This window comes from Aethalodelphis obliquidens, unplaced genomic scaffold (genome assembly GCF_003676395.1).
Source record: "Aethalodelphis obliquidens isolate GAN/ISIS:26980383/991018 unplaced genomic scaffold, ASM367639v1 scaffold36, whole genome shotgun sequence".
NCBI lineage: Eukaryota > Metazoa > Chordata > Mammalia > Artiodactyla > Delphinidae > Aethalodelphis > Aethalodelphis obliquidens.
The window spans coordinates 17441014-17456700 of NW_020837980.1; the positions used below are offsets into that span (position 1 = coordinate 17441014).

The window sequence follows — 15687 nt, forward strand, 5'->3', positions numbered from 1 at the left end:
TGATGATCTCCTTCATTGCCTGTCATCAAGGAGTTAAAAAAATATTCTAACATTTATATCATAAATAGGTGCTGCCCTTAATCAAATGTGTGTTCTTCATTTTTTTTTTTTTGAGATATTCATATAAATATCTTGTTTGGTCCATGAATGTGGTGAATTATATTCTGATATTAAACCGTCCTTGCATTCCTTATATAAACCACGCTTGAATATTATTATTAAAATATACTATTTGTTTTGGTTAGCTAATATTTTGTTTACGATTTTTTTGCCTTTAGGTTCGTAAGTGAAAGGGATCTATGATAATCTTTTCTTGTACTGTAATTATCTGGATTTAGAATTAAACTTTTCTTGTTTTTCTGTTTTGTTCAACTTGTATGAACAAGGCTCATTTCCCCACGTGTACCTGTTTTACTTCCTTTTATTTTGGCAAAGATGGGGTGGGGTGGTTTTGGTGGATTAGGGTTGGGGGCCTTTGATAACCATTTTATTTTCTTTAATGGTTATTATTCAAATTTTCCATATTCTTTTGAAACTTTTTGCTTTTTAAAATTAGATATTTATACATTAAATTTAAAAGCAACTAACTTTCATAATATTCTTTTTTTTTGTTTGTTTTTTGTTTTTTTTTTTGCGGTACGCAGGCCTCTCCCTGTTGAGGCCTCTCCCGTTGTGGAGCACAGGCTCCGGACGCGCAGGCTCAGCGGCCATGGCTCACGGGCCCAGCCGCTCCACAGCATGTGGGATCTTCCCGGACCGGGGCACGAACCCGTGTCCCCTGCATCAGCAGGCGGACTCTCAACCACTGCGCCACCAGGGAAGCCCCATAATATTCTTTTATTATTTTAAAATTTCTACTGTCTATGTTGTTATTGTCCCTTTTTCATCATCAGTTTCATTTGCATTTTCTCTTTTGTTTCCTTGATTGGTCTTGTCAGAATTTTGTCTAGTCTTTCAAAGGATCAACTTTTGGTTTTGTTTTTTTCTTTTCTTTGCTTCCTGTTTCATTAATTCCTGCCCTTATCTGTATTATTCAATTCCTTCTTAGGGTTGACTCTGTTAATTGTTCAATAAATGAAAATTTAATTACAATTAATTATTTTATTTTCTTATTTTCTTACAAGTGAATTTAAAGGTATAGGTTTCTCTCTAAACCGTTTCATTTATGCTCTAGAAATTTTGGTATTTAATATTTTCATTGTCATTCTAATCAAAGGATTTTTCAGTTTCTGTTATGATTTCCTCCTTAACGTTAGTGTTATTTAATATTGTTTTTTAAAAGTTTTGGATGTGTGATATGTTTAGCTACCTTTAGAATTTTATTTGTAAATTTAATCACATTACAGAAAAATGGCAATCATTCATATTGATTCTTTGGAAGTTACTGAAGCACTTTCGTAGAGCTAATATTTTCCATGTGCTTACAAAGAATATATATTCTCTCTTGTATATGTTGCTAGATATTTGAAATAGTTCAAGCTTATTATTCATGCTTTGTTTTGTTTTTTGATCATTTATGTCACTGTTTATATTTTCTCTGTTGGATTTGTCTGTTACTCCCCAGGGTAATTTTAGTTATTGCTTTATGCATGTCAAGCCTGTATTTTTAGATTCATGTATATTCATGATTATAGTATCTTCTTGGAACTGGTATGTGACATCTCTCATTGTCACTTTTGATGTTTTCACCTTGAATTTTATTTTGTCGTGATATTAAAATTTTGATAGACATTCTCACACTGCCCTCCAAAAAGGTTATACTCATTTGTATTTCACTTGACTTATACTGTATGAGACTCCTTTTCCCCCCACATTCTCCTGTGTGACAAATTTTAAGGCCTGTGCATCCTAACTTTCTGTCTTTATTGGTAGCTTGGGAAACTGGACCTGATGCATAGTTCTGGCACTTCTGATCTTCATTTTATTCACTGCCTATCATATTCTAATCACAGTCGCCTTAGTTAGGTCACTCGAAACAGCGTCCTGACTCCATTAAGGATGGTGCTTGGAAAATTTGACTTACTCATCTATTAAATCACATTTTATCCTTCTTTTGGGGGTTGCCCCAGGATTCAGTTTTCTCTGAGAACAGGATTGGCCCAGCTTCTCACTCAAATATGTCTTCCCTTGGAGCCTACTGTGGGCAAAGTGTCGCCTGGTCCCTGTTAGTTACCCTGCACTGGTGGTAGGCATGAACACAAGCTACTGCGGCCTTCTGCTTGCTGTAAATCTAAGGGCCGCTCAACTCAAGCCTCAAGGAGGCAGAGGATCAGGAGGTGACCAGTTGACTCTCTAATCCTGATGCTTTGTTTTTGGTTCTGCTTGTGAACCCTCGTGTCTGAATTTACAGCATGATTTGGGGGTGCCGAGTTCCACCGATCCCCATTACTGCCCCTGGCCTGAATTACTCTTGAATTCTGCTGCACTTGACTGGTAAGCTGTCAGTGGAGTTTGCTGCTCCCCTGAGGCCATTATGCAGCATCTTCTTCCAGGAGTTAGAACGTCAGGGAACTCATATCTCTTGCCACCCCCCCCCCCCCACCACCAATCCCCACCTCCACCTGCACCTCCACCCTCCCCTGCCCTGAAGTTCCTCTCAACATTCCTCTCAGACTGTCTGCCATTCTCTCCCGGCCCACCTCCCACATGCTGACCTGGTGCATTCAGGCTCCTTGAACAACTTCTGTAGAAGCTTAAAGGTGACATCCTTTGCATCTCTAGAGATTTTATATTCTTCAAAGCACTTCCAGCTGCATATTATCATTTGATCCTCACATAAAACTCTCTCAGGTATTTAGGTTAGGTATATTATCCGGATTTCACCGATGAGGAAACAGAGACAATGATGAGGAATTGCCTACCCTCAGGTACTTAGTTACTGTGGAACTGCTATTAGAACACAGTTTGGTTTTGGTTAGTGAGTTTGTTTATTCATTCATTAATTCACACACTCATACTGAGAGGCAGTAGAATGGAAAGAGCAAGGGTTTCGGCGACAAACTTTGGTTTGAAACCTGATGCCAAATTATTAGCTGTGTGATCTTGGTCGTGCACTTAGCCTCTCTCTCAGAAGATCAGTTTCCTGATTGGTAATATGGGGAAAACTATATCATGTTTATATGTGATTTAACAATCCACGAAAAATAGTGTCTGGCATATGGTAGGTTATAAGTAAAATGTTACTATAAATATATAATATATAAAATAGGTTACTAGCGTAGGTAAAAATGGCCAAACATTGACAATTTTATTATGGTAGAAACTCAGCGGCTACCATTTATTGAGTCCTTCCTTATTGTACGTATCCAAGGCACTGCTAGGCCCCAAGAATTGCAAATACAAGTGAGGCAAGGTTTTCTTGTGTGTCTGTGTCTTCTACTAGACTGTGGTCCTGGAGGGTAGAACCTGTCTGCGTTATATCCCTGACACCAAGAACAATGTCTGCTAGGGAGTGGGTGCTTAATAAAAGTGCTTAATAAAAGTGGGTGCTTTCTGAACTGAAAAGGTCCCTGCCCACCAGGAGATGACCAGCAGTGAAGATAGGCAGACACATAATCATATACTCTAATACACTGTTATGGATATCTAGATAGACACACACAGGCCATGACGAGAGCCGAAGGGAAACGGTGCTCCGTTCTACTGGGGTAGGGGGCACTGCAGTGCACAGGAGGGGGCACAGCTTCATAAAGCAGGTGCCGGAAGACCAACGTGGTCTGTTGGGTGGAAGGGAGCGCCACCAATTAGCTTATCTTGGACTACAAGCTTTCTCTCAAGTAACCCCTTCTAAGGTGTGAAATTGAGTTTGTATTCACAGCACTTCTTTGTCTCGCAGTCCCTCTGTTACTGGTATCTCCCATAATGTATTACTTCATAAAGTGCTTTGCTGTATCCTGAGTATAAAAAGAGACACTCAGTAAAACCAGAGTCTATTCTTCGAGTGTCACGACTAGCCATCGCATAACAGAGTATAATATATTGTGTAAGAAGAAATAGAGGAATGTAAGAGTTGTTTTTTTTTTTCCCGATACGTGGGCCTCTCACTGTTGTGGCCTCTCCTTTTGCGGAGCACAGGCTCCGGACGCGCAGGCTCAGCGGCCATGGCTCACGGGCCTAGCCGCTCCGCGGCATGTGGGATCTTCCCGGACCGGGGCACGAACCCGTGTCCCCTGCATCGACAGGCGGACTCTCAACCACTGTGCCACCAGGGAAGCCCTGTAAGAGATATTTTAAGAGACCAAATAAAACATCAGAGTGGGAGAGTGTAGACTGCGTTAAAGTCAATAAACAGTCATGGCAGAGTGGACCACTTTTCAATGTGAAGGAACCTGATTTAGTGACTGATGACTGTACGATTCGAATCCCATTGGAATGAAGTTAGCTGCTACTTTTGCCAAATTCTAAATCTTTTGGTTCTCCTTGAGAACCAGTCCTTGAAATTTAACAGATTATTTTTGTTACTGTTTTGCCAATAGCTCTTTGAAGTGCTAAAGCCATCCGTCTTCCTCAGTATTCAGTGCTGCTGGACTCGATATAGTGCTGCTGGCTTAGAGCTCTGGGAGGAGGAATTTGGGCTCTGGCTGCCCTGCTCAGCTGGGGACAGTTCATCACACGGGTTGCCAGGGCTGTGTAGTCATCCGGTCTCCACAGAGACTCAAAGCCGAGGCAGTTGTCAGGAATAAACTTGGTCAGATGTGAACCACTGAGCTGCTCGTCTTACTTGCAAGAGAGAGACAAGGACGGTGTTACAGGGCTCCTTCTTGGCAGTGTGGAAGGATGACTACAACAGCAAGGGTTCCAAAATGTTTTCTGCCAAGAACTGGATTGGATTTTTGCTTCCTCAGCCACAAAATGTCCCCAGCATCTTAGCCCCGAATCATTAATGCCCTTTGCAGTCAGTCTGCTCAACCTGGACACTTTCTTATCTTTCTTTGCTCAACACCCTCATCATTATTGTTTGCTTTTTGTTAGCTAAACTCTCAAGGCATTTTGATTCCTAATATCTTACCTTTTTTTTTTTTTTTTCCAGACAAGCAGGAGATATGAAGTAACATTATCATTCTTGATTACATTCTCTCCCTTTGGAGAAGAATGAAAATCCCTGGTTTTGGTTTGGGGTGCAGTTTATAGACTATTTCCTTGGAGTATAAAAATGCTATGTGTATTTTATTTTTTTTTAAATTTAATTTATTTAGTTTTGGCTGCATTGGGTCTTCGTTGCCGCATGCGGGCTTTCTCTCTTGTTGCAGCGAGCTGGGGCTACTCTTCGTTGCGGTGCGTGGGTTTCTCATTGGGGTGGCTTCTCTTATTGCGGAGCACGGGCTCTAGGTGTGCGAGCTTCAGTAGTTGTGGCACTCGAGCTCAGTAGTTGTGGTGTGTGGGCTCTAGGGCACGTGGGGCTTCAGTAGTTGTGGCGCACGGGCTTAGTTGCTCCGCGGCATGTGGGATCTTCCCAGACCAGGGCTGGAACCTGTGTCCTCTGCGTTGGCAGGTGGATTCTTAACCAGGGAAGTCCCCAAAACGCTATGTGTATTTTGTATTGGCATGTACCGGCATGCTGGTGTTGTAATATCATTGACCTTGGCAACATTATGTAACTGTTTTGAGCTTCGGTTTCTCCATTTGAGAAATGGGGATAAAATGACTAATTTATAGGGTTTCTAGGAGGACTAAAGAGATTGCAGAGGAGGAAATGCCTAGTACGGTACCTAACACATACCAGATGTACCATAAATGATTATTTAAAACAAATCAATACAATCTAAGCAGGACCAGTTCTATTTCAGTAAGGGGAGCTCTTGGAGAATGGTGAGACATGAAAAGAGAAATGACCAAGCTTTGTAGAGAGTTGTGTCCTCAGTCTGGTGCAGAGTGTAAGATTTAGGGGCACATGTGGAAGTAAAGAGGCAGGAGGAGTTTGTGGTAAAAGGTAAAAAGTGGTAAACTGCATGCAAACATGAAGTCAGTCATTTCAGAAAGGTCACTAGGTCAGTAATTTAATAGCATTTGTCCAAATCGCCATACTTTGATGCATAAACAAATGGGAATAAAACTATTCCTCGTAATAACTGATGATGTAAGAGGCAATGTGATGTAAGGCGGATTGGCCTGAAACCAGAAGATCTGGGCTCATGTTCATTTCACTTAATTGGCTTATGTTCTCGGACTTCTTAGCTTTTCTGAGTCTTCCCTTCAACATCCATAAAATGGTGATAATAATGTTTTTCTTATTTCCCCCCTGCTCGTTTATTGTAAGGATCGGAGATGTTTTTAAAAGTACTGCCCAAACAACATATGGGCTGTTTTTGATTTAGTATTAAGAGCCGGATGGGTTGCTGAAGAATTTTCAGGCTCTTGTCCACCTTTGAGGTGAATACAAAGTAAAGGCATCAAGAATGGGGGCTTATGTATCTGTAACTTCCTGTATCCAGCTCTTCCAGACCACGTTTTGTAGGTAACCTCTGCTGAGCCCATTTTGCTGCTCACTTTGCCTGGCCTTTGCCATCCCTTGGCCCCGAGAGCAGTTCAAGGATGGGTTGTGACAGGAGTACCGGGGATCTCACAGCAACAGCCGGACACGCTCTTGGAGACTCCTGTGTTCGTGCGCTTGGTGTGACTTGCCTGGACCACTTACCTCCTCTTTCCGTTGTTTGTCCCTGTCTGTTTGCTGCTGATGGCTATAGCAGTAGCATCTTTTAGTGTCTTGCTCAAAGATTTCTGATGCTTTCGGAAGTTTTTTTTCCTCACTCTGCTGTGCAAACACAAGAGATAAGAAACTAGGCTAGAAGATAGAAGCTGGGTTTGATGATCAGTAAAAGGAGATAAGTTCCTTGACTTGCAGTATCCAGCCTCTTCCCAGACAGTCATGTAGTGTGGGGTGTAACGTTACCATTCTCTCTTTGTGTTTCCAGGGAGTCGACGAGTTGAAGATGAAGCCCAGAGCAGAGTGCTGTTCCCCCAGGTTCTGGTTGGTGCTGGCTGTCCTGGCCGTGTCAGGCAGCAGAGCTCGGTCTCAGAAGAGCCCGCCCAGCATTGGCATTGCCGTCATCCTCGTGGGCACTTCAGACGAGGTGGCCATCAAGGATGCCCACGAGAAAGATGATTTCCACCATCTCTCTGTGGTGCCCCGTGTGGAGCTGGTAGCCATGAATGAGACGGACCCAAAGAGCATCATAACCCGCATCTGTGATCTCATGTCTGACCGGAAGATCCAGGGCGTGGTGTTTGCTGACGACACAGACCAGGAAGCCATCGCCCAGATCCTTGACTTCATTTCAGCCCAGACTCTCACCCCCATCCTGGGTATCCACGGGGGCTCCTCGATGATAATGGCAGACAAGGTAAAAGGGGGCCGTGGTGAGAAGAGCCTGGGGGGTATGTACTGAGAACTAAACGATGCATTTGTTTGAATGCCAAACTCGATTATGAAAGATGGAGTGTAACCAGAGGTAACCAGAATGCAGTGAGTGAATGGATAGACCAGGAGCTAGTCTAGTGCTTTGGAGTTGAAAGTGAGGGAAAGATGCTGGTGTCTAGAAGCTCCTTTTGTTTGGAACAGCTTTGTGTGTCCATTTGCTTGTAAATGGATTCACTGAAATGACTAAGAGATGTTGAAGGTTGTAGCTCGGTGATACATTTTCTTCAAATACGTGTATGAATACCTCCTTCAAAACTTTAGAAAAGGTGTGCTCTATTCTTCCTCGATAATACATGTTCTCCCCCCATACCAGTTTCAAGAATATAAAAAGCAAAATTCCCTGAGGCAGGTAATTGGTCTCCTTGAAGATTCAGATATCCTAGAGAAGTACTTCTTGCTAAGGTGTCCAGGCTCAACACGCATCCCATCTGCACATGTGAATGGATTTTAATCCATAGAACCAGTTGCAGCTGTGTTTTCCCCAGGCTTAGATTTGAAGGCAGTGGTTCTTAACCTTGACCGCACATTGGAATCACCTGAAGAGCTTTCAGCACGACCAATGCCTGGGTCCCACCCCTAGAGGTTCTGGAGCACAGCCTAGGCTTGAGGATTTTTAAAAGCTCAGCAGGTGATTCTCGTGTGCAATTAAGGCTGAGAACCACTGCTTTGAGGCCGCAAATCAATCATAGTCTCTCCTACACTAATATTAGATTGTCACACGACAAAGTAATTATCGTGTGACATCGATGCTTATTCTCTGACTACAGGAAAAAGTGTTTTGTTTGTAGTTATGTTTTGTTTTTACATTTTTCACTTATTTTTCCTTGCTTTGTACAATGAAAGTACAGTCCTTTTCACATACATATCGTCTTTGCAGTCATTCATACCTTAGAATGGTCCATTTCACAAATGCAGTATTTGTTGTGCATCACTTTGGGTTTCTTAAATTGTTTCTACTTTTGCATTGTCATCTTATACTTCTTAGTGTCACTTTCAAAACCTCCTTCAGTGTTGTACTGAAAAGACGTGCTGTGGGCTTCACGATGTTCGCAAACACCTCAAAACCTAGCACAGACGCCGCAAGCGTGCTACTTGGCCAGTTGAGAACCACCAGGCCACAGGGCTTAACAGAGTAAAGTAAGCTTGCGTGATCACTATCGCCATCTGTCGGCAGCAGGCAGAGATGTCTGTTTCGGAGCTTCCTTTGTTCAGTCTATAGAAGTCAAGTGGAGAGTACTGAGTGCAGGGACTTCATGCTTTCGGTAGCGTATGAGAAGGCTGTTGTCGCATTCGCATGCATGGGTAAAGGCACAGGTAAGGATGTTAGAAAAAATGCTGCCCCGAGGAGCCCATGCTAAGGGAAGTGGGATAAACTTGAATAGAATGGAAAATACAGGTGGACTTGGCAAAACCTACCGAGTGTTTGCTTCAGGTAGATTTTTTAAACATCGTTGCCCTTAGCAAAGGATATTATACTTTCGCAGTGGTATTTTGAGGGCACAGTTTGCATGGAAAGAATGCCAAGATGGAGGAGCCCAGTTTTTGAATCATGAATAAGTGCAAACTTACTTTGAGAGCAAGTCCGGTGAAAATAATTGATTGATTGATTGATTTAGCGTCTGTGGACTCGTGCACAGCCTGTTATTTCAGGCTCCCCCCTCCCCCCATCCCAGTGTAAAAGGTTGTTGGCTAAACTGGTTGGTTGCTTCCCTGCTGTGTCTCTTACAAATGCATAATAACAACATAAGAATATGAAGAATGACGCAGGCCACGTGGAGAGACTGGGCTCTTTTGTTCAGCGATGTATCCTAGGTGCTTCAGAGTGTTTACCGTGTGCTGGGAACATAGTGCTTTGCCTGCACTGTCTTAGTTAATACGCTTAACAGCCCAGTGAGCTAAGTGGTATTACTTATCTCCATTTAGCAGATGGGGAAAGCTGAGGCTCAGAAAGGTTAAATAACATCCCCAATTATGCTGCTAGGAAGTGGAGTCCAGGACTGGTTGCTGGCTCCACAGACCATGTGCTTGACTGCCTCTCAAGAAAATGGAGAGGCGGGTTGAGGTCTCTCATACCTTCCTCTTCTTTGCTTTCTCCTCTGTTACGTAGCACTGTGGTGAACGTTATCTGCCTAAAAGTGACGCATCACTTGGTTCATTATGGCAATACCGGAATCTGACTAGAGGAGAGGATTAATGAGCTATGAAATGGTGGAGGCTTAGGTGTAGCCTAATTCTATAGGGGCCCCCTTGGCTACCAGTTCCAGAGGTCAAATGGAGGATGGAAGCCAGTAAGGGGGATTTTTCCGGGTCATTGTAACGAGATCCCCCTCTGGTCTCCTCCCCCTCCCCCCACTGCAACCACACCCCAATATCCCATCTTATCTTTTTCTCTCTCCATCAAAAAAAGGAGGTAGGCAATGATCGTTAGGCACTTTGCTAAAATGGCCTAAATAATATCTAACTGACTTTGGACCTGAAAAGAAGAGTTACTGAAAGGTAGGTAGAAAGAGGAGAAAGAAGGAAGAAGCAAGCAGGAGGTCCTGGTGCCACAGAAGCGGGAGGGTTGAAGGCTCAGTCACGGAGTGGGAGGCCTGGATGGGTGGGGGGCGGCTGCAGGGGATGGGTGGGGCAGCGGGAGGAACTGCCCCCCGGACCTCCGGGATCCAGAGGGCAGCAACACTGAGATGCTGGGCAGCTGTGCAGAGGGACGTGCGCAGGCCTAAAGGACCAGCCGGAAGGCAAATAAAAAGTCCCCCAGAAATCAGAGAAATAAGCTTTGGGGGCAAGTTTCAAAAATAAAACACCTCAAATTCTAAGGCCAGCTTTTTTATTTTTTGATAGAAGTTATTTTTAGTACCATGACTGTATCTTACCAATATAGAATGGGGACACAGAGTTTGACAACTCTGAATCCACTACGGGCAATAGGACAACACGTTTGAAAGTGGAACTAATGCAGAAAATGTAAGAAATACAGCTTTGCTGTGTTTAAGGCATAGTCTTGAAGGTACAGTCGCCACCTGAAGGATGGTGAATAAGCCTTCCATTTTGCTTCCTCCTTCTACGAGATAGGTAATTGCCACTCTGTTTTGACTCAGTTGTTTTTTGTGTGTTTGTTTCAAATAAAACTTATTAAGTGTCCTTGTGGAAGATTGGTTTACAGGGAGGAAATTCCTGATTCAAGGAGTTCGTGATGGAAGAAAGGTAGCACAGTTAGTTACAGAGACTTTTTGGCAAAAGTAGGGAGATATAGTTCAGCATCTGATCAAATAGATTACGCTCACTTTTTTGCTAATGCTAATTAATGTGCTAATTGATCAGTACAAACATTAATTAGTCTCCACTTTCCCATTGAGGAAATGCACCTCGTACCATGGCAGAAAGAAGCACGGGAGCTGATAGAGCAGAGCTGTTCTAAGCTCAGAATTCGGACTCAGAGCAGTTTTAACCGTCATTTCTTAGATGTGGGGATCTGGACAACTTACCAAACCACTTACGCTAAACCTTGGTTTTCTCGTCTGTACCATGGGGATAATCATATATCCATTATAGGGTTGTTGAAGATTAAATGAGGTAATACAGAGCAGCTGCTTTACTAAGTGTCCAGCACAGCATTCAGCAGGCTAAGCTGAAGGTTGTATGGAGCAGTCTAAAGGAAAGAAGACTTCATGATACAGGAGAAGCACGGAAAGGAAATAGGGTCACAGCCAAATAGAGAGGCGCTTCACAGCTGGAGACCAACCGAGAAGGGAGCTCAGGTGAAAACCGGGGGAAGGGCTCTGAACTGTGTTGGGAGCTTTGCTCTTGTCCCACCAGGGAGGCCCAGGCTCATTGGTGGCGTAGCCGCTCCAGGGCCAAAAAGGGGCACATTCAGTTAAGGAAGAACTCTAATAAGGAAAGAACTGCTCGCGCTTGTTGCAGAAGACCGTTTAGAACAGTACCGGGGCCCATTTAAAAATGCATGAGGTGGGCTTCCCTGGTGGCGCAGTGGTTGAGAGTCCGCCTGCTGGTGCAGGGGACACAGGTTCATGCCCCGGTCCGGGAAGATCCCACAGGCCGCGGAGCGGCTGGGCCCGTGAGCCATGGCCGCTGAGCCTGCGCATCCGGAGCCTGTGCTCCGCAACGGGAGAGGCCGCAACAGTGAGAGGCCCGCGTACCGCAAAAAAAAAAAAAAATGTATGAGGTGATTTTTGGCAGCTCCCTGCCGAGTATGAAGAGTCCACTTTATTTTGCCTTTTGTTATAATTGCTTTTGCTCTCCCTGAGATCCTGGATAGGATGCCCGTCAGAATCCACATGATGAACTAAAGGGAGACATACTTTCATTCCTTTGCAGGAGATTTCTCTGCTGATTTGCTGAAACCTTTCTTGGGTTTTCAGATTTTAGCTCAGAGAGGTTAAGTAACTAATCCAGGATATTACAGCTTACAAGCGGTGGAACTGGGATTCAGATCCCAGAAGTACCTGTTTTGAAGCCTGTGCTTTCTACTTATGCAGTTCTGCCCCACAAAGCACTGCTCTAAGAATTGTCCTGTGTTTCAGTCTCCATTCTCAGGAGCTTTGGAAATTTAGGCAAACAGATCACTGCAGCGACATGATACTCGGTTTCTAGTTTATAAGTGTTAAATTTTGTTTTCTGCCCTACCCACCTGACAACATTTTGAAGATAAAGTAAAATCGTTGGAAAAATGCTGGGCGAACAGATACTTTAGGTGAGCCAATTAAAAAGTGGGGACAGGGAATGACAGTCACTGAAAACGATTTTGTCACTAGCATTAGGGCCAGTGAAAATGGCTTGGGCAGGAGGTAGGAAGGAATACAGAGAGTGGAAGTTACAGTAGGATCAGGCAAAAGGGTGGAAGACCCAAGCTTTAATGCTGCAGAAATGGAAGAGAGAAGGTGTGCTGAGCAAAGGGTCAGGTCTGGAAACAGATCGGAGTGATCTTCACTCTTGATCAGAGTGGAGTACAGTAGGTAAGACGTGTGTCGTGATCCTTGTTCCTCCCTAAAGGACAGGTGAACAGATTCTTACTCTGGCATCTGTTGCTGTGATTGTTTCACTTCTCAATTTATTGGTTGAGAATTAATACTTTTACTAGCACTCTAATTTTCTTTGCAGAAAGCCACGTTTTGGAATCCACCTGGGGCCAGGAGGATGGCCCTTACTCTCCTTTGGCCCCATCTTCCCTCACTCTCCCCCTGTTCCCTACTCCCGCCCCCCACCCCGACACCTAATGGCAGTATGTTTGGAGACAGTAGTTGAGCCAGCCGTGGACTGTTACCCTGTCAATATCTTAACTGCCTTCCATCTGCTCATGTGGGTTTCCATATCCAACATAATCTTGAAACCACGATGGCCATGCGATTCATACCCCACTCTATGCTTCTTCCCGAATTTGGGGTGACTTTGAGTTTTTTTTTAACCTTGCTTCTTAGTTGTCTGTGATACGGTATTTCTTGGGACAGCATACTTCAAGAGCAAACTGTGGTGTTAGAACATTCTTTGGTGATGAGCAGAGTTAAGTCATAGAGGTGGGAGAGGCAAGACAGTAACAGAGCTGCTGTCATACGCCAGCTTTGTGCCAGGCATGATGTTAATGAGCATTTTAATCCTTAAGCAGTCCTGTGAGACAAGTAGCATTATTTCATTTGATGGGAGAGAGTTTATGTATCGTGGCCAAAGTCACACAGCTAGAAACATAGTGGGACTGGGATCTGAGTCTTCTTTTAAAATTTTTTCCGCTGACTTTAAAACTCCCAGTCCACACACTGAGGAGGTCAGAAAAAAGCCAGGATAGAATCGTCTGGGGGCCTGGCGGTCCGTTACTCCTCTCCCATTTTTCCTACTTCCTTGAACTGTACTTTGGGGGAAGGCGAGCGGGCAGTTCTCTCTGAGACACCATAGACGTTGCAATGATGCCGCCCTCAAGCCTGTGTGGGTTCCAGGACTCTACACCTGCGTCTCATTGGCCAGCGTATCTGCTCTTTTCCAGTTGGAGCTGGGATTTGCTTTCAAAAGACCGGCCACTTGAAGTCCAGGTGCAGTTTTAATGCCTGGAAAAACTGAGGCTCCAGAAATTGCTTTAGGCATTCACAGAAATTAAGGTGCTTGTTGCTAGAAAGTAACGCGTGAGCCATCACTTCTCACGCAGCTGGCAGGAGGTGATGGTGTGTCTGTGGAAGGAAGGAGATGACATCACATGGAGGGAAGGCGGGCTTTGTAGCCAGTAGGCTCAAGCTCTGCGCATTCCCAGTCATGTGACTGTAGTTGTGCTCCTTAAACACTCTTAGCCTCCAGTTTTCCATTTGTAAAATGGGAACAGAAGTAACACCTGGATCCTCGTGGGGTTTACCAAGTCTTATGAAGCAGCGTGCCCAGCGCTTGGTAAACCGTAGGGCCTCAGTATACGCTGTCCTGTGTTTTCCTACACCAGACCTTACCTAAATCATTCGAAGAAAATGGGACTCTAATGTTTTCCCATTAACCGAAAGAGAGGAGCTTGGGATGTCAATGCCCTTCATTTTAAGCCCGGTGGGTCAGCAGCAGCTCCGTGGGTTCCACCTCTGTGGCCGTGCAGTTACTGACTGTGCCCTGATCAGGACATATCACGATTTTCAAAGCAGAGACATACAGTGATTTCAATAAACGGATACATATAGGATGTAAGCAATGAAGATAAGCCAAGAACATTAAAAAAGAACGCAGAGCAGAATTAAACAGTCTTTGAGTCCAGGGTTACTCAACCATTTGTCACTGTTGATATAAAAGAAAAAGTGAGCAATGAGATGAGGGGAATATTAAAAGTACTAGGTAGGAAGTAGTAATATGTTAAAGACATAGGAAGGAACTTAATTTACTAAATGTCACCAGCCAGGTTTTATCTTTTTAATTTTTTTGGCCTCACCGTGTGGCTTGCAGGATCTTGGTTCCCCAACCAGGGATTGAACCCGCACCCTCGGCAATGAGAGCATGGAGTCCTAACCACTGGACCTCCAGGGAATTGCCTCACCAGCCAGTTGTTAATAGATTACACTGATATTGCTGAAAAACTCCTTGGAATCTGATTTATATGCCAAGAATGTATTTTCGTTCCCCTTTCTGAGACTTCTGTGATTCTATCTTTTTGCCTCATTCTTAGGCTTTATATCTATATTTTATTCAACATTTTATATATATACATATTTTAATTCATTTTTATTGGAGTATAGTTGCTTTACAATGTTGTGTTAGCTTTTACTGCACAGCAAAATGAATCAGCCATACATATACATATATCCCCTCCCTTTTGGACTTCCCTCCCATTTAGGACACCACAGTGCATTGAGTAGAGTTACCTGTGCTATACAGTACGTTCCCCTCAGTCGTCTGCTTTATACATAATATCAGTAGTGTATATGTGTGAATCCCAATCTCCCAGTTCCTCCCACCCCACCCCTTTCCCCCTTGGTATCCATACGTTTGTTCCCTACATCTGTTCTCTACATCTGTTCTCTATTTCTGCTTTGCAAATAAGGCCATCTATACCATTATTCTAGATTCCAATATATATGTGTTATATATGATATTTGTTTTTCTCTTTCTGACTTACTTCACTCTGTATGACACTCTCTAGGTCCATCCACGTCTCTACAAACGACCCAGTTTCGTTCCTTTTTATGGCTGAGCAATAATCCGTTGTATATATGTGTACCACATCTTCTTTGTCCATTCCTCTGTTGATGGACATTTAGGTTGCTTCCATGTCCTGGCTACTGTAAATAGTGCTGCTGTGAACATTGGGGTGCATGTGTCTTTTTGAATTATGGTTTCCTCAGGGTATATACCCTGCCCAGTAGTGGGATTGCTGGGTCGTATGGTAGTTCTATTTTTAGTTTTTTAAGAAACCTCCATACTGTTTTCCATAGTGGCTGGATCAGTTTATATTCCCCAACGTTATATTTTGATTCTGTGGCTTAAGGGTTCACCATGTATGAGAGTAATGTTCAAGGCTAGTTTTATTCCGTTTTTCTGAAGGCAAACTACTTTACCGCTTCTATCCTATTTCACAGGCACAGAGAACCCCCGAATTTATCACGGGTTGTTAGGAGGTTTCAATGAGAAAGAGAACTGACACTGATCATTTGCTTTCGTCAGGCTCTGAGCTGGTCACCTTAATAGGAGCTTCATTTATATGTTGCTTCATTGAGTTCTTTCATTGCATTTGTAAGGCGTGCATTTTGTCTGCATTTCACAGATGAGGCAACTGTAGATCAGAGAGGCTGTTTTGCCCA

At 43.7% G+C, this 15687-nt stretch overlaps 1 protein-coding gene across 1 annotated transcript in view; it reads left to right on the plus strand.

Annotated features, from left to right (window-relative positions):
- The first annotated feature begins 6915 nt into the window (after positions 1 to 6915).
- Positions 6916 to 15687, plus strand: part of GRIN2B (glutamate ionotropic receptor NMDA type subunit 2B) — a 294156-nt gene continuing 285384 nt past the window's right edge. Inside the window, exon 1 of the mRNA XM_027129551.1 lies at positions 6916 to 7340. Coding sequence (XP_026985352.1) covers positions 6930 to 7340 — 411 coding nt within the window. The 5' untranslated portion in view covers positions 6916 to 6929. The remainder of the gene's footprint in view (positions 7341 to 15687) is intronic.